Source organism: Myotis daubentonii, chromosome 15 (assembly GCF_963259705.1).
Source record: "Myotis daubentonii chromosome 15, mMyoDau2.1, whole genome shotgun sequence".
Taxonomy (NCBI): Eukaryota; Metazoa; Chordata; class Mammalia; order Chiroptera; family Vespertilionidae; genus Myotis; species Myotis daubentonii.
Window position 1 is genome coordinate 57,673,503 of NC_081854.1, and position 17,483 is coordinate 57,690,985.

At 55.5% G+C, this 17,483-nt stretch overlaps 2 protein-coding genes across 6 annotated transcripts in view; one reads left to right on the forward strand and one right to left on the reverse strand.

The window, feature by feature from the left end:
- Nucleotides 1–15,647, reverse strand: part of PHKB (phosphorylase kinase regulatory subunit beta) — a 64,821-nt gene extending 49,174 nt beyond the window's left edge. The window contains exons 1-4 of one of the 3 annotated variants that reach the window (XM_059668119.1): nucleotides 15,445–15,589; nucleotides 13,256–13,368; nucleotides 2,066–2,155; nucleotides 951–1,089 (exon numbers count right to left, since the gene is read on the reverse strand). In XM_059668119.1, the coding sequence (XP_059524102.1) occupies nucleotides 951–1,089; nucleotides 2,066–2,155; nucleotides 13,256–13,310 (284 nt within the window). In that variant the 5' untranslated portion in view covers nucleotides 13,311–13,368; nucleotides 15,445–15,589. Of the gene's footprint in view, nucleotides 1–950; nucleotides 1,090–2,065; nucleotides 2,156–13,255; nucleotides 13,369–15,444 lie in introns of all 3 variants that reach the window. The other 2 variants (XM_059668118.1, XM_059668117.1) reach the window with 2 other exon arrangements.
- A 176-nt stretch (nucleotides 15,648–15,823) lies between these two features.
- ITFG1 (integrin alpha FG-GAP repeat containing 1) overlaps nucleotides 15,824–17,483 on the forward strand; it is a 46,549-nt gene continuing 44,889 nt past the window's right edge. For all 3 annotated transcript variants that reach the window (XR_009448929.1, XM_059668120.1, XM_059668121.1), the window contains exon 1: nucleotides 15,824–16,031. Coding sequence is in view for 2 of the 3 variants with exons in the window: in XM_059668120.1 (XP_059524103.1) it covers nucleotides 15,824–16,031 (208 nt within the window). In the remaining variant the exon portion in view is untranslated. The remainder of the gene's footprint in view (nucleotides 16,032–17,483) is intronic.

Sequence of the window (17,483 nt, forward strand, 5' to 3'; positions counted from 1 at the left end):
AATGCTGCCAAAGAAATATAAAAATCCCAGGATGAAACTTGTGCCGATTTCTCCTTCTTTTAAGGACGGAAGGCAATTGCTCTAAAAATAGCAGACAATGTTTTCCACACGGAATTGGCTCAAATTTTAAGCGATATTTCTATGTTGGAAAAATCTACCAAAAGATATTTTTAAAACTCACTGTTACAGGGTAGAGGCAATTTTTAATATCGATCCTTCTAGGTTATACAATGGCCACTTGATTTCTGAACCCTCCATACAACTCCATTGATCTCTCTCTCTCTCCCTCTCTCTCTCCCTCTCTCTCTCTCTCTCTCTCTCTCTCTCTCTCTCTATATATATATATATATATATATATATATATATATATATATATATACCAGTATATATATTTTTCATGCTAGTACCATACCGTTTTGACTATTATTTTATATTTTGACTTGTATTATAGTATTGACATCAGGGAGCCTGATCCCTCCCTCTTTGAACTTCCTCAAGATTTCTTTAGCTACTTGGGATCTCCTGTAGTTCTGGATGCATCTTAGGATTCGTGCTCCAGTTCTGAGAAGCAGCCGCGGGTCCTCTAACAGGGCTGCATGCGTCTGTATGCGGCTGCAGGTGCCAGGACAGCTTAGCAATACCAGTCCTTCCAGCCCGTGAGCAGGAGGCCGGGGCTGGGCTGGCACAGGAGCGCTGTGGCCTTGACTTATCCCTCCACGTGCTTGTATCTCCTCCCAGCTCCTTCCTGTGGCGGTTCCTCCTGCCAACACCTAATGCTCACCTGCAGGCCCAGAGCTGAGGAATTACGCTCGTGAAGCATGAAAACCAGGCCCGTGTCAACCCGTAGGCAGACGGGACGGTGCCGGGAGTCCGCAGCAGAGCCAGGGACAGCTGACCCGGCGTCCTGGGAGCACGCCCCTCCCTCTCGAGGGACAGCGCGCACCGCTCACCTGTACGCGAGGGCCACGGCCCAGGCGGCCGCGGCGCAGTACAGGCTGTCCTGGACCTTGGCCTGCTGGTCCCCGCCGCAGGTCTTCGTGGGGAAGAGGCCGGTGGTGGGACTCTGGTACAGCAGCACCGTGGCCTTGACTGCAAGGAGGCAGGAGAAGCGTGAGCGGCACAGCCCTGCCCCCGGGCCGCCCCGCCTCGCCCCCTTCTGACGGTTTTGCTGTTTCTAAACTGAGCTGCAGCGTAAAACCTTTGATGACACGGGAAGAGCTCCACGCTAAGCCACTGCAGCCAATCTTTGTAGCCAGATATGACCACAGAGGAAATAAAGGACAACGTAAACTATAGACCGGAATCCTGACCAAAGGAAGGTGAATTAAGGTAAACTTGAAGCAAACAAGCAAAAATCCTTACTGTAGGGGAGACAAATAAATCAAATGTTACAGTGTCTGCCCTTCCAGTCCAAGCATATGGCACATGAAGTAAACTGACACAAAACACAGACATTTCCACTTAGTTCTGAGGGACAAAGAGGGAACCTCCCTCTCCCCCCCCACACACACACGTATACATACACCTACACACATACACACAGGCATGCATACATACATACACACGTATATACACACATATATACACATACACATGTACACATACACATACATACATGTGCACGTATACACACACGCGTGCGCACACACGTACAAACATACACACAGAGAGAAAACAAAGCACCAGCGGGATAGGGGCCTGACATGGGTGCCAGTGACCCGAGGTCACCGTCTGTTGCGATGAGTTAGAGACGGTTATGCGAGGTGCAGGGCTGCCCGGGAGCCAGGCCTAAGTGAATGAGCAGCGAGCCCGTCCACAAACCGGGCAAGCGCCCTCAGGAAAGCCTCTGAAATGTTCCAGAAGCCTGAAGGGCACCAGGGACCCCGGTGACAGCGCTACAACTATTCCAGGACGGATGTGACCGCCGGCTCCTTCTGCAGCCCCAGCACCCCATGCAGCCCCCTCCTCCCCCCCACAGCCCAGTGAGGGGATGACGCTGATGCCAGCACATAACGGAGGAGCCAGCAGAGCCAGCGCCGGCCCGGGGCGCGCCCCTGCTGCTCACCGGTCCTGTAGTGACGGTCCAGCTTCTCCCACAGGCTTTCATGGTCGGGCCGCAGAAGGTGGATGCTCTTCAGAGGTTCGTACACGGAGCCTGCGGGGAAGGAGCCTGTCACCCTCGGTGCTCTCACCCCGCGCCCCCAGGAGGCCGCGGCCGCCGAGGAAGCTACGAGCAGGGTTTCGCGCTTACGGGCGAGCGATCGCATCTCACTACGGTTCGCGTTTTGGGTGGAGAAGGGAGAGAAGACAGCTCCCCTGAAGCAGGTCCGAGGGTCTGACTGTAGGGAGATCCCCGCCCCCCCCCGCACCCTGCAGCCACCAGCCACTCCAACAGCTCTCCTGCTCAGGTGCCCGCACTGGCCCATCAGCTTCCCTTCCGCCTGAGGAATCCGCCTTCTGACCTGCCCTGAGGTCCGCGCTGTGTCCAATGCTCAAGCCGCACCCGCCGGCCTTCTGCCAGCCGCTCACCCACATCGCCCCGGAGAACAGGGCGCCGACATGCTCCCCGGCATCACCCACCACCACTCGGCGCAGGCAGGAGCTCTGACGCCTGGTCCCCCGGTGTGGCCTGGACTCTAAGGGAGACCACTGCACGTCAGCCGGGGGACTCTCCAGCGCGCGAGCGGGGCGCTCGGCTCAAACGCCGCAGAGCTCACCGTGACCAGGACCATTTGCCACTCAATCGTTCACCTGACCAGCGCCCACTCTCAGCGGCTGAATGACAGGAAAGCATGGGAACCCTCAGCCACGGGCTAAGGAACCCCCCAATTCCTGTGGAAAGCGCCCAGAAACCACCCACTCAGGGTCACGAGTCCACCTCCGACCCAGGGAGCGCGCGTCGGCCTGCCGCCCAGCACAAGGACAAATCTGTGATCTGCCTGGTTTGTGTGTGTAACCCCTCGGTTACACAGACAGCCACCCCAATTTTCTGCTCCATTTTTATTCTGTAAGAAAATAGCTCTTCCCATGGAGGTATCTGATGCACTGGGAATTAGGTTCCTAACTGATTTTAAAGTAAGAAGTCAAGTCCGTACATTTTTAAAAGATCCAACTGGCCCCTCCTTTTTTTTAGGTTACAAAATATTGAATAGAAAGATCCATTTATCCTAAATTCTAAGCAGAGAGCATCCAAAATTATGGGATTCAAATAGACCATTTCCTCTTGAGTAACTGCAATTTCATTTCCAAAACAGCATTAACACTGTAGTGTCTGATAACGGAGCGTTTGGCCTACATGCATTTCCTCAGATGGAACAATGTTATGTAAGATCTCAAACCGACCATGGACATGTGATGTTTACCAATGGCTTCAACCACAGCGTTTGTGTGGCTGCATGAAGGTCTCAAAATCTCCATGCCTGGGGCAGCACGCCCTGATCTGCATACAGGATCTCAGGGAGCCCTCAGTACTGCGTACTGACGCAAAGTTGAAACATAAAGCACTTCCATCTTCCTATGGGTCTTGGGTTCTAGCAGAAAAATACATAAAATTCATGAAAGTAGAATCTTAGCCTGAGGGGAGGCGCAGCCAGTGTCCCCATCTGCAGTTTACAAACAATCCTCTCAGACAGGGGCCGCGCTGAAGGTCAGAGGGTGCACGTTTAGGGTCTCCTGCCTTCGCTAACGGTGAGCAGCCAGTTGCGCAGACAGAGGCCGGGCTCAGGGCTGTGACTTCCGGGAACGAGTCTAAGAAGCCTGAGCCCACAGCTGTGCGGGCTGTGAGGGGCGGAGGCTGAGAGAGCAACAGGGCGTGTGCAAGGCAGCAGAGAACAACCAGGACCCTGGGCCGTCGTGCTGCACAGCGAGCTCACAGGAGTGCGCAGAGCCTGCCCTGGGGAGGGGCACGGCGCACAGCTCCGAGAGCTTGCAGGCTCCCTGCCCCCAGTCACATATGCACGTGGACAAGGTGAGAGGGCAGGCAGGTGCAGACCAGTAGGCACGGGACAGCGAAGAGACGGTCTTGTCTATGAACACACAAAACGCAGGCAAACCACACCTCTGGCTTATCAGGATACTAGAGGCCCAGTGCACGAAATTTGTGCACGGGGTTGGGGGGTGGCGTCCCTCAGCCCGGCCTATACCCTCTTGCAATCCGAGACTGCTGGCTCCTAACCGCTCGCCTGCCTGCCTGACCGATGGCCCCTAACCACCTCTGCCTGCTGGCCTGATGCCCCTTAACTGCTCCCCTGCCAGCCAGATCGCCCCTAACTGCCCTCCCCTGCTGGCCTGATGGCCCCTAACAGCCTCTGCCTCAGCCCCCACCACCGTGGCTTTATCCAGAAGGACGTCGGAAGATGTCCAGTCTAATTAGCAAATTACCCTTTTATTAGTATAGATTAGAACATCAATTTTTCAGCTGCTAAGATTGCAAGGGTCCCCAGAGTACAGAATCTATATGTTTATCCTACACATCATCTATATATGACACAATATATTTTCCAGCAACTTTGAAACTGAAATCGCACCATTGCCTTTAGATGTTAATGTCCTCATCGTACAGTTCCCTTTACTCCTGCACCGATTAAAGCTAGAAGGACACTACCAGCGAAGGGACAAGTGACTCCGGTGCGTTCTCGGCCTGTGTCTCTAACGCTGGCGTGAGGAAGCTCTCAGCAAGTCTTTACTGAATCAAACCGGGTGGCCCACGTGCCAGGGGTCCCTGCCCCGCCCTCCGCAGCCGGCAGCGCCGAGTGAACAATTAAGACAGCTCTTCCTTATCACAGAACATGTCATTCTCACTGTTTCTTCCATGTGTGACCCACCCTGGAAAGTGCTTTGTGACAGGGGCCGGCTCTAGTACACAGCAGACGGCAGTAAACGTTCGGTAGGAAGGAAGGAAATGAAGGAGAGACGCTGACAAAACGTGTTTTAGGAAACGCTGATGATCAGGTGACAGCAGCATCCTCACAGGCCGCCCTGTCTGCGACCCACCCACGCCCTCGGAGTCGACAGTCAAGGGCCACCCATCAGACTCCCACAGTCAGACAAGTTGAAGAAGGGATCTCCTGGCGACACGGTCACTGTTCCAGTTAAGAGATCTGAATGCACTGTGCATGACTCAGCACACGGAGCATCTTCCAGACGCCAAACTCTCCTTGCAAAGCAAAGAAACAAAGTGTAAACCGTGATTTCCTTTACTGTCCAGTTGGTCCATGCACAGGAACTGAAACATTAGAGAACAGATGTACCCCCAGGGGGGGGAAACGAATAAATGGTGACACCTCCATTCAATGAAATACCTTAACACCGTAAAGGGATGAAGCAGACCTGTTTGTAATACCAGGAAAGAGCAAAAAAATACAGTGTGAAAAAGTAATGTCAGGGAACAAGGCATATAGTATGATACTATGTGTTGCAAACTCAGCCAAGATGACTACACGTGTGGTTTTACAAATGCAGGTGAACATGCAGATAAACAAAGCACTTTACAAAGTCGGGGCACACAGCGAACTGGTGGAAAGGATCGCCAGCAGGGACAGGACAGCGGCTTTTCTCTACATATTTCTGATGGTCTCAAGCTTACGTGAGAGGGTGTCCACTGGCCACTTGCACAGCCCTCTCACCCCAGGAAGGGAAATTCTGAATGCCTCCTCCCAATACTGCGCGAGACACTTTATATGCCCTGTCCCACTTGTCTTCCTGGCAAAGCTGAGGTTGGCATCGCACTGGGGCGCAAGCCGGTTACTGCCTGGAGGCTGCCTGCACCCAGGGCTCCAATCCCGACACGTGAGGCCTCACGCAGACGTCGGCGGAGAAGAGCGAGAGCCCTCAGTGCTCGCGTCCCCTTCCTGCCTTAGGCAGCAGCTGCTCCGGAATCACAAGCCGACTGCATGTACACGTGCGCGCCTTTACTCAGTGAGCCCGTTTATCATCACAGCTCATCCCAACCCCGACTGTTTTTATATTGTTTTTTCTTTATCGATTAAGGTATTACATGTGTCCTTATCCCCCCATTGCTCTCCCGCCCCCCCGCTCATGCCCTCACCTCCCAGCCCCAACTTTTTAAGCCTGACTCTCTCCATGGCAAGCTGGGTAAGAAACGCGTTTCAAATGGGAAATGGCAAACAGGAAACAACACGACTTTTAAAAATACAGTAAACTTTGCCGGTTCAACTTATCCAAATGAGATGTGAAAAGGCCACTCCACGGTCCACTTTATTTCTAATAAAAACGCATTAAGCCCTCCCTGTGACCTTCAGAGAGGCGCTCAGCCGATAAACCTGCTTAAGGACATGGGAGCTGCGGGCGCTTCCCGGGGCCCTCGTGAATGCCAAGCACGCGGTCCGAGACCGAGTTCCCTTTCCCACGTGCGGGCCGTCGGGCGCCTCGCCACGGCACGATGTCCGGGAGGTCAGAGCTGCAGCCCGACAACGCTCATCTCTCTCAGAGCTGTCTGGAACTCCTCTTTATAAGAAATGCTCAGGAATGGCACAGGCCCTTCACTTCCCTCAGCCGTGGCGGTGCCCTCCTGTGACGGCCCAATGCCAGCGCGCCTGGCACGCAGTGAGCTCTCAGGAGGCACTTAGAGAGCAAACGGGCTGACACCCTCTGAGGCCTGAGAGCTGCCAAAAGCTACGCAGAGGCGGCAGCGATGACGATTAAACAGCGTGAAGTTACACACGACCCACTCCTCAGTGACCCATGCTGCGACCATAAAGTAATTAAACTTGTTCTGTTCTTCTCTATGGTTTCTTCCCTTCTGATCTTCCACTCCTCACAGAGGAGGGTCTGGACGAAATCATAAAAGGATAGGATTTTGCAATGACTTGATCCCGAGAATAAATACAGAGAGCCTTAGAGGGGGTCACTTTCTAAAGGACAGTGCTCATCTGAACACATCAGACTTCTCAGGAGAAGCCTGGAGTCATGCTTCAGACTTACACCACCACGGAAACGCTCACCTTCCGAACTCCTGAGTTACAGGAGAGATAGAGCCTTAGCTCAGCACTGATTGAGTTACGTGGAGGGGAAAGAACTTCCCTCCACACCATTCCCAATCTTCACAAGACTCCCTCACTGTGTTATGTCGTCTATTATAGCCGTAAAGCATGTGACACGAGGCCTCCGCTGTGTACGCGTCCTTCTACACGAGTCCCAGGGAAATCGCCCGTCCAGCCGCTCAGCATTCTGAAACGGAACCACACCGTTCCCATCTGTCATTTATACTGGGACGGAACCTGGTCGGTACTTCCTGTCTTGGCAAAGTTCAGCAGTGCGTTTAATGGGAGTGTTATTACTGCTAATCAAAAACTGCCCCATAGCCAAAACCGGTTTGGCTCAGTGGATAGAGCGTCGGCCTGCGGACTGGGGGGTCCCAGGTTCGATTCCGGTCAAGGGCATGTACCTGGGTTGTGGGCACATCCCCGGTGGGAGATGTGCTGGAGGCGGCTGATCGATGTTTCTCTCTCATCGATGTTTCTAACTATCTCTCTCCCTTCCTCTGTAAAAAAATCAATAAAATATATATAAAAAAAAAAACCTGCCCCATAACACTTTGTACAGTCGGCATGATGAAGTCTTGAATGGTAAGAAAAAAAATTACAATAAACTATGAATTAGTCAAGTCCGACAACTATAGGAGTAAAAACATTCATAACCAGAAAAGATTAAGGAGACTCGTGCACAGTCTCCAGCACGGCCTTTTTAGGTAACGAATGGGAGCTAGTCCTTCTCATCCACACGCAGCCGCGTGCAGACGGCTGGCCAGGCGGGCCAGGGCCCACGCACACCCACACTGGCCACCCCCCCAAGGCTGCGGCGGTCCTGTGCAGCCACTGCCTTCTGTGAAGACCTGCCCACGATGGAGCCGTTAACTGACCCAGCATGCAAGGGAGCCAGGTCAATCCGTTTCCAAGCCGACCTTCACTTCTCGGTGAGTGAAATTAACCCCGGGTCCGAAGCCTGCTCTCCATGCCCCGCCCTCGGCCCCAGCGTGCACAGACCTCCTGGACGGGGCGAGCCCCTGACACCCAGGCTTTGGAAAGAACACGGGCTTTGAAAACAGTCAGGCCTGGGCTACCATCACGGCTACATCACTTCACACGTGGGGCCCACACGACCCTCTGCCCAATAAAAAGGGGAAATGAGCCCTAGCCAGTTTGGCTCAGTGGACAGAGTGTCAGCTTGGGGACTGAAGGGTTCTGGGTTCGATTCCAAGCAAGGGCACATGCCTGGGTTGCGGGTTTGATCCCCAATGGGGGGCATTCAGGAGCCAGCCGATCAGTGAGTCTCTCTCATCATTGATGTTTCTATCTCTCTATCCCTCTCCCTCTCTAAAATCAATAAAAAAAATATTTTTTTTTTTAAAGAAAAGGTGAAATGATTAGGCAACACGGAGTTCTGGAAAGTTCCCTCGGTACTCAGACTGCACTGATTCTTCCTGGCGTGACTCATTGGTTCATTCAACCTGAAGTCCCCAGCACCAGGCCCCGTATCTGGGGCTACTGGTTCAGAGCTACAGCCCGGTCCATCTCGGACCTGAAGAGGTTCGTCGCCCAGAAGGGAACGGGTCTGTGCGTATCTAACAGCAATGCTCGTGGGAGCTAAACGGAGCGCAGGAAGCGCGGAGCCAGTGCAGGGAATCACTGGACACTGGGCTGCAGGGACGGGCTCCTGGGGAAATATGTGGCGTGAGAGATGCTGGAGCAGGACAGAAGATGGGGGGCGTGCACCCGGCTCAGAGAGAGGCCTTGAACAGAGTCCCCGGGATCAGGGTGCAGGAGCCAGGGCACAGGGTGGCATCTGGGAGCGGCTCGCAGGCAGCAGCACCGCACAGAGCACATGCGGGGAGGCTGGACAGCGCGGCCCGGCCCAGGTCTGCCCTCTGCCCTTTGGATGATGGAGAGGCGCTGGGAGGTGGAGGGCAAGGCGTCACGTGACCCAACCTTCAGAAAGTGAAGGGCAGCCGGGAAGAGGTCAGCCGAGGCACGGGGTCCTCTGTGGGTTACAGCATGCACCCTCGGGCCTCGAATTAAGAGGGAGAGCAGCCTCGCCGGCATGGCTCAGCGCTTGAGCGCTGTCCCAGGTACCGAGAGGTCAACAGTTTGATTCCTGGTCGGGGCACGTGCCCAGGTTGCGGGCTCCATCCCCAGTCAGGCGGGTGCAGGAGGCAGCTGATCGATGGTTCTCTCTTTCCCCCTCTCCCTTCCTCTCTCTCAAAATCAACAAAAATGTGATTTTTTTAAAAGATAGTGACAGCAGGGTTGCGGAGAGGAGGGCTCTCCAGGAAGTATTGAAAAGGTAGAATAAACAGGCGGAGGAAAGGCTGACGTGCGGTGCAGGTCGTGGGTACAAACGCCAATACTGTACCGTGTGACGCAGCAGGAGAGAATCCAAGGATCGCATCTAATCCTCAGATGGTTTTTATTCCTTTAAATGGTAATAATTAACTTTGCATCCTGCCAGGATTTTTCATCCTGGTGGTTATTGAACAAATGATAATTATCGAAGCTACAAGCCTACTGAGAATCAGGATTAAGTGGGTATAACAAATTAGTTGAGCGTCGCGGTGTATTTCCATGTGAACAAGGATCTCTGAACTGATAGAAACAGCGATAACAACTCACAGGAAGAGCCCGCAAAGCAAAGATAATTCCCCTCGGAAATACGTACATTAAGGAAACAGCTCTGATTTTGAATACCTCTATTTTAAAGACATTTAACAGAAACGCCCGTTACCGGCAGGCCATTTTAAAGATGTTCAATACAAACATGACGTAAAGGTCTGAAATCAACTGCCTTAGATGAGCTATACTCAAAAGAGCCTCCATTTGAAAGGAAAAAATTCCCATCAAAGCGGAGAGAAAACGAATGGAAATGATTAATCCTCTGCCAGTGCCCAGCCTAACACCACACACAGCTGCTCAGAGAGGACCCTAAGTCCCTGTGAAATAAAGGGACTCGGAAGTGTGCAGCCGGAGACGGCGCCCAGGGGGCAGGCCCGCCTCCTGTCTGCAGCCTGAGCAGGGCCCCCTCCAGGCTCTCCCCGCAGTGCCCAGGTTTCCACGGGCAGCCCCGTGACCCCCCCCCCCAGCACCCGCCCCCAGCACCACCCGGTCAGCCCTGTCCCTTGGCCCTCCCGGAGCTCCTCCCTGTGCCCTCGCTCCACCCGGACGTCCTCCCTGGAGCCCCCACCCTAAGGGCTCCTGTGACTCCCGCTTCCTCCTTCAGCTCAGACACCCCTTCCAGAGAGGCCTTCGCCCAAGTCCCCCCGCGCCCCCATCCCTGCAGGAGACGGGGAGCTGATGCCGGGTGGTGAGCAAGGGAGGGGCCGGCCAGTCCCTAGACGCTGCCTTCTGAGCCCCCTGCAGCTCAGCGTGACGCCTTTCCTCAGTCAAACGGCTGCTCAGAGGGCAGACACCAAAACGAGGGACAGAAATAAGCACGCGTGTTTGCTGTGGGCGATTCCCACTTTGGATGCGCACCAGCAATACTGAACAAGCCACGTGTGTTTAGGAGAGACAAGAACATATTTAAAATGTCCTGGCCAGCTCCTTAATAGCAAGTGTTTCACATACATAGCATCTTATTTAATCCTCGCAATAATAGCTTCAGGGGGTATTATTATCTTTATTTTTACAGACAAGGAAACCAAGTCTCAAAGATGTAAAGTCTCATCACAACACTGTGCACCTGGAACTAATATAACATCATCTAGTAACTGTAACGGAAAAAGTTTTAAAATTTAATACAAGAAGAAAGGAAGGAAGAGAGGAGGGGAGAAAGGAGGGAGAGAAGGAGGGAAGGGAGGGAAGGGAGGGAGAGAAGGGAGGGAGGGAGGAAGGGAAAGAAAGGAGGGGAGGGAGGGAGGGAAAGGAGGGAGGGAAGGGAAGGAGGAAGAGAGGGAGGGAGGGAGGGAGGGAAGGGAGAGAAGGGAGGGAGGAAGGGAGGGAGGGAGGGAAGAAAGAGAGGGAGGGAGGGAGGGAGGGAAGAGAGGGAGGGAGGGAGGGAAGGGAGAGAAGGGAGGGAGGAAGGGAGGGAGGGAGGGAGGGAAGAGAGGGAGGAAGGGAGGGAGGGAGGAAGCTGGACATTCAGATCTTTCTTTGGGTTTAAGCGGTTGAACAAGAGGAGTTACACTCGGCCACAGCGCAGACTGACACATTAGCAGTCCAAGCACAGCACAAGCACCACACAGAAATGCAGGACACACACTACATTCAAGAAAGAGCAGAAACGGACAAAACGCAGACCATTCCAGGAGGGATAAAGAGGATTAAAATACATAAAACGACCTAGGTACGTTGGAAAGGGATTTTCCAAAAGCAAGAGACGGGCTTTCATCTGGGCCAGGAAAAGGTCAGCTGTGGACCCGAGCTCTGAAATGACTGATAAATGACTCCATAAAACACGCGCCTACAATGACGACCTCCAAGGAACTACCCCGGGGAAACAATCATTTCCAACAGAAACGCGGAATTTCCACATGAGCCCATAACCTGTACGTGCAAGCCCCTCTGTGTATTCGCATTTTAACAGATGAAAGTTTTCAGTATTTCTTCAGAGTCATCACTACGCTTTGGGTGGAGGCACCTCCAAAAAGTATACACATTGCAAGTCAAGTATAAGGAATCGTCTGTAAAATGGCTAACGGCAGTGACGCGGGTCTTTTTCTGTTTTGCTTCTGGCCGCATTCTATTTCAGTGTAACGACGCGGTGCTGGGAACGCCTCCTGTGTGTGCCTTCAAACGCTGTGCAATGTCAAAGCCGCTCGGAGGTGTTGAAATGTGCAGGACTGCCGGCGCAGGAAAGCCTATCTCACCATCAGCATTCTATTTCCCCATAACTGCCAGCCCCTGCAAACTCCCAGCTCCTTACCGGCACTGCCAAAGTGGGGAACAGCCTAGTGCTTAAACGAAAGAAAACACAGTCCAAAGATAGATAGATAGCCCCTTGGTCTCTCAGTTCAGAGCCTACATCAGAAGTCAAACATTGGCAATGTTGCGTATGCTGTTGTCATTTAGCTGATGACCACTGAAGACAAGAATTGTTTTCACTCCTTAATGTAGAAGCTTTTTTATCTCCCTGGACTGAGTCTTTCCTGAGCTATTTCTTATTTTTTCCCAAGATTTTCCTCCTCTATCGTGCCAAAACAGGATTTGAAATAGAAATGGAAATAAACGGCTATGGAGAAAACAGAACGTTTTCACTGTCACCTTTTGGCTGGCTCAGCTCACATTCACCTGTTAATGGGCCCTGAGGATTAGACATTCCTTTTATATATAGTTTATTTCGGAGAGGAAAGGAGAGGGAGAGAGCTAGAAACATCAATGATGAGAGAGAATCATGAGTCATCTGCCTCCTGCACGCCCCACTCTGGGGATCAAGCCCGAAACCCGGGCCTGTGCCCCAACGGGAAACCGAACCGTGACCTCCTGGTTCATAGGTTGACGCTCAACTCGAGCCACACCAGCCGGGCGAGGCTTGGACACTCTGCTTAAGGCACCTCAGGGACAAAGCAGCCTCTTGCCACAGGCTTCTCCCGAGTGGCCAAGGTGGCTCCAGCCTTCGCTTCCGCGCCAAGGCCACTTAACTGGCCGCATCCGAAGGCCCGGGTTCCAAACGGGAACCCGTAGCTGGTCCTTCCTGGATGCGTGGACCTCCTCCAACCGGTTTCAACACCCGGGCCCCCGGGAGGAGCAGCTCCACAGCCTCCGTCCAGCTGGCAAGGGGTCTTACCAATACAGCCGCCTACGAGCCCCTGTGCGCACATCTCCCCCAGCCCCTCGACCAAGCGCACCGCGTGGCTTTGAACCCTAAGTCTCGGGACCTGGGCGAGCTGCTTCATCTCTTCACCAAGTGAGCTTCCCTTCCCGGCTGTAAAAATGTGTAAAAACACCTACTGCACAGCGAGCTGCTGACGAGAATATAATCAGGAGGCTGACCGAAAATTCCCAACTCTGCAAGGTTACTTCCGTGACGCAAGACACCAAAAACCATTTACGAAGCTTTTCATGTACCCGTTTGACAACTGCGGCTCCACCGTCACTTCTCACGCCGCGCGACCACCCCAGGCCGGGCCACATTCAACCTACGGTGCCCACAGCAGCCGCGCCAACGGGCACAGGGCCACGGTGTGCAGGCCCGGGCCCGCCAGGGGCCCACAATCCAAACGCTATCCTCTGGCGACAGCAAACTTCAGAAACAAAGGTAAGTAAAACGACCCCCCGGGGTGGGGGGGGGGGGTCTCCACACTTACCAGACCTTAAGAAGGCTCGGGGAGACGAGGCGACCGCGTCGGGTGGGCTGGCCATGTCAAATGGTTGCCTCTGACCATAAGCGCCACAGGCTACACTACGGCAGCGTTCACAACTGTTTAGTGGAGGTTAGAAGCAATCAAGGTTAGGTTCATTGAAAGCAGTGTGAGCAGGTATTAACACGTGATGCCGTGTGCAACGCAGGCAACCAATCAAGGTTCGTGATCATTTTTTCTTTTTATGATCTGGAATTTTGCTTTGCTCTGGTTAAGTTCCGGTGGCCCGTGTGGATTGGCAGGAATACGGAATACCCACTTATCACGCATCAGCTCCTGGGGCACCCTCCCAGGGGCAGCGGGTGACTGGGCGGCTATGTAACAATGCTCAGAACTCTGCAGCGGCCCCTCCATCGGAGCCAGGTCGGTCCAAGTTTCAGACCAAGCTCAGTTCCTACGTTCTTCTAAAAGCAACAGCCATCAGGCGGGTTGTTTTAATGACACGGGGCGTCAATGATGCACTCGAGCAGCCTCAGAGTCTCATGCTGCTTCGGAGTTAGCAGAAGACGCCGGAACCCCAACGACCTGGGAGCGAGGACCTCGAATGGTATCTCCCCCGCTAGCGCGGAGCAAGCCAAAGCGCAGGCGACGCGTGGACCGGGCGCCGAGCTGCCGTGCACATGGAAGGGACGGAAGCGGCTGCATTCAACAGCGGTTACATAGAACTGGGATTCTCCTCTCGGCGAAGAAGGAGAAGGCAGGTCTTCAGGGCTTACTGTTACGACATGCACTTCAGAGGAAATAAAGACGAGGAGAAAAGAAACCCTCCATGCTTATTAAAGGAAGAGAGAAATGCTTTTAAAACATGTTGAGGGCAGAGCTCAGCTCCCTGCAAAAAAAAACAACCCTGGGTGGCTCTCTGTGACCAGATAGCACCCACCCAACAACACTCTTCAGAACCCCATCCCTACGCTGTTAGTGGCCAGCTGCACACGCTGACTCGGCCACAAAGACTTTAAGAAAAAGGGTGGAACAAGAGCACACGTGACTCTTCCCAGGTACTGTCTGGGCTCAAATGGCCTTCCGAGACCCCCTCTCCTGCTTCCTGGGTCGTTTTGGTCTCGTCCTAGTAAGTATGGAGCTTTTTGGTGAGGCTTTAAAAAAACAGAACGAAATTAGCAACAAAGGCTGGGCACACCTCTTCTGTGTGGGATTTATGAAATCAGATCATTTCTTTAAAAAAAAAAAAAGAGGCAGAACGCACTAGAGACGATAAGAACTTCATAGGCGGCAAGAACTCGGCATAACGGTAACATGAGCTGAGGGAAAAGAGTTCTTAACATCCGTGCACCAATGCAAGCTGCAGAGTTGGTTTGCCTTTGCTCGGCCGTTAGCAACGCGGACATGAGCATCTCCCACCTCTGACCTATAGTAACACGGGTCCTTCCAAAGGGAAGGTGGTGGGTGGGGGGGGAGGCTCAGTACTGCTCACAGGCTCCCTCTCCCCTCCGGGCAGCTCAGCCCTGGCTCCCCGGGAGCCGCAGCCACAGGTGCCAGCGGCAGGGCGCTGACGGTGCAATTTGAAGGAGTCAGCTCGGGACACTTGAACTTTTGGGGCTGCCGGCTCGGCCTCGGGGCGAGCACCCCTGGGGCCCCTCGCCTGGGGAAGGCACCCGCTTCCTTCCGAGCCCGAACTGTGCTCCCCGGAACCCCCTTCATGGCCTGGGCCCTGTCCCCCAACATTTTTGCCGCGAAGATAACAGGCTGGGGCTGAGGATTCGGGGAGGAACGCAAAAGGGATATGAGATCAGGCAGCCGGCAGGTACGAGATGAGGCGGGAAGCAGAGAGGAGAGGAGGCGGCGAGCGGATTCTAGTCACGTGGCAGGGGGGAGAGGGGGTGCAGCCACCCGGCCTCGGGGGAGGGACCCCCCATAAGGACTCCCCTTCGCAGGAACGTGGTCCCGCCTGGTTTCTAAGGAGGGAGCCTGGGGCGAAGTCGGTGTCACCCCCTACTTTTGGGGGCACATACGGGGTGATGTTAGAGCACCCCCTCATTTCCAGCGGGGAGACCTCGGGCGGAAGGCCGGGCCGCCGACTGCTGTCTGAGGGGCCCCAGGCGGGCACAGCTTCGCGCCGGGACCCCGCCGCCCCCCGCCCCAGGCGCCCGGGGGAGGGGGCGCCCCGGCCCGCAAACCTGAGCGCTTGGCCCGGGCTCTCTGCTCCAGGACCGTCCGGCTCACTTCGGCCATCAGCCCTGCCGCCCCCGCCATCGCGCCGGGGCCGCCGTCTGGGCCGCCACCCCCGAGCCGCCTGTCAACTCGCCGGCAGGCCCCGCCCCCGCGCGCGACACTGTCGCGAAAACGCCGGCCGGAAGTGAGCGCGCGGGCGGCGCCCCGCTCAGCGTCCCGGCCTCGCGACCGTCGGAGGGCCGGCGGCGGGGCGAGGGCGACGGGCAGGGGCCGGCGGCGGGGCCGGGCGGGCGGCCGGGCGCTTCGGCCGGGGCGGCGGCGCGGTGCTTTACGGCTGCCGTCAAGCGCGGCGGCGGCGGCGGGCGGGCGGGGCCGAGGGCGGCCATGGCGGCGGCGGGCCGGCTGCCGGGGCTCTGGGCGCTGCTGGCGCCGCTGCTTGGTGCGCTCGCGCGGCTGGGGGTCGGGCCGGTCCCGGCGGGGGCGCTGCACAACGTCACGGCCGAGCTCTTCGGGGCCGAGGCATGGGGCGCCGTGGCGGCCTTCGGAGACCTCAACTCCGACAAGCAGACGGACCTCTTCGTGCTGCGAGAAAGTCAGTGTCCTCCCGGGGTCCCCCTCGCCCCTTGCCCGAGGGCTGGCCCCCTGCATCGCCCGGGCCCTCCCTTCACCCCCAGCTCCCCTGACAGCTTGCCCGTCCCCCCATCTCCCTCCCCACCCCCACCCCCACCCAGGTCCTGGCGGGGTTCCCCTCAGTGTGATCTAACCCGCAGCCCTGCAAACACCCCAGTTTCCCCCCGACAGGCCCACGCACCCGCCTGCCCCCGTGGGATCCCCTGCCTTCCGAGTCCTTCCTGGTCCCCAGGACGCTGTACCTGCGCTCCTCCCGCAGCCCCGTCCCTTCCTGCTTTTCTCCCTCCCGCTTCCTGCCCTGGGGACGGGGAAGGTGCATCCTGACATCTCTTCCCAGGGGGCTTCTCCCCGCCCCCCCCCCCCTTTCTCGGGAGCTACGGGGCCCTGCCAGCCCCTCAACTCGCCACAACTCTCAGGAGCATTTTGCATGGAGGCAAGGGGAGGGGGTGTCCACCTGCCAGTTCACCCCCCTGTGCAGGGCCAGCTCGGCCAGGGGTGAGCCTGGGGGTTGGCGGGCGGTGAAGGGTTAGACAAGAGGATAAAGCCGGGGCTGGGTGGGACGCTGCCCTCTGATTAGAGAGACGGCCCCAGGGCCTGCAAGCCGAGTCTGTATTTTATAGCCAGATTCCGCCAGGGCGTGGTCAAGATGTTTACCATGTTCTCCCGGGTTTGGAATCTGCTCAGTTACATGCACCTGGTCAAGCTCTGTCTCCTGGCCACACCTCCCGCAGCCCATATCACTCAGCCACGTGGGCCCACAGATTCAGACCATAAGGTCAAGCTTACAGCCATAGCCTTTAGCTACAATTGTGCTGGGACTTAAACGTGGCAAAGCCCGAGAGGATCAGTGGTGCCCTCGCGTTAGTTAGTCCGAGGCTTGAACCTGTCCAAACGCTGTAGCCCAGTGGTTCTCAACCTTCTGGCCCTTTAAATACAGTTCCTCATGTTGTGACCCAACCATAACATTATTTTCGTTGCTACTTCATCACTGTAATGTTGTTACTGTGATGAATCGCAATGTAAATATCTGATATGCAGGATGGTCTTAGGCGACCCCTGTGAAAGGGTCGTTTGACCACCAAAGGGGTGGCGACCCACAGGTTGAGAACCGCTGCTGTTGCCGCTCTCCACGTCCCCCTCCCGAGCCATCGGGCCTGCTGTGTGCGGCTGCCCCATCCTTGCTGGGGTCACTCTCCTAGTCTGCCATATCACTGCTTGCTTTGCCAACCCGGGGTTCTTGGGAGTTCCTTGCTCTCACCATCACTGGGCAAACCTTTTTGTAAATCTTGATGCTGACCATGGGCCTTATGGGGCCGGGGCATTCTCCAGGACCCACAGAACCAGGTACTGTTTAAGGTCAAGGCCAGGAAGACAGGAGTGAAGGGCTTACACCAAGCCTGACAGACGGGACCCC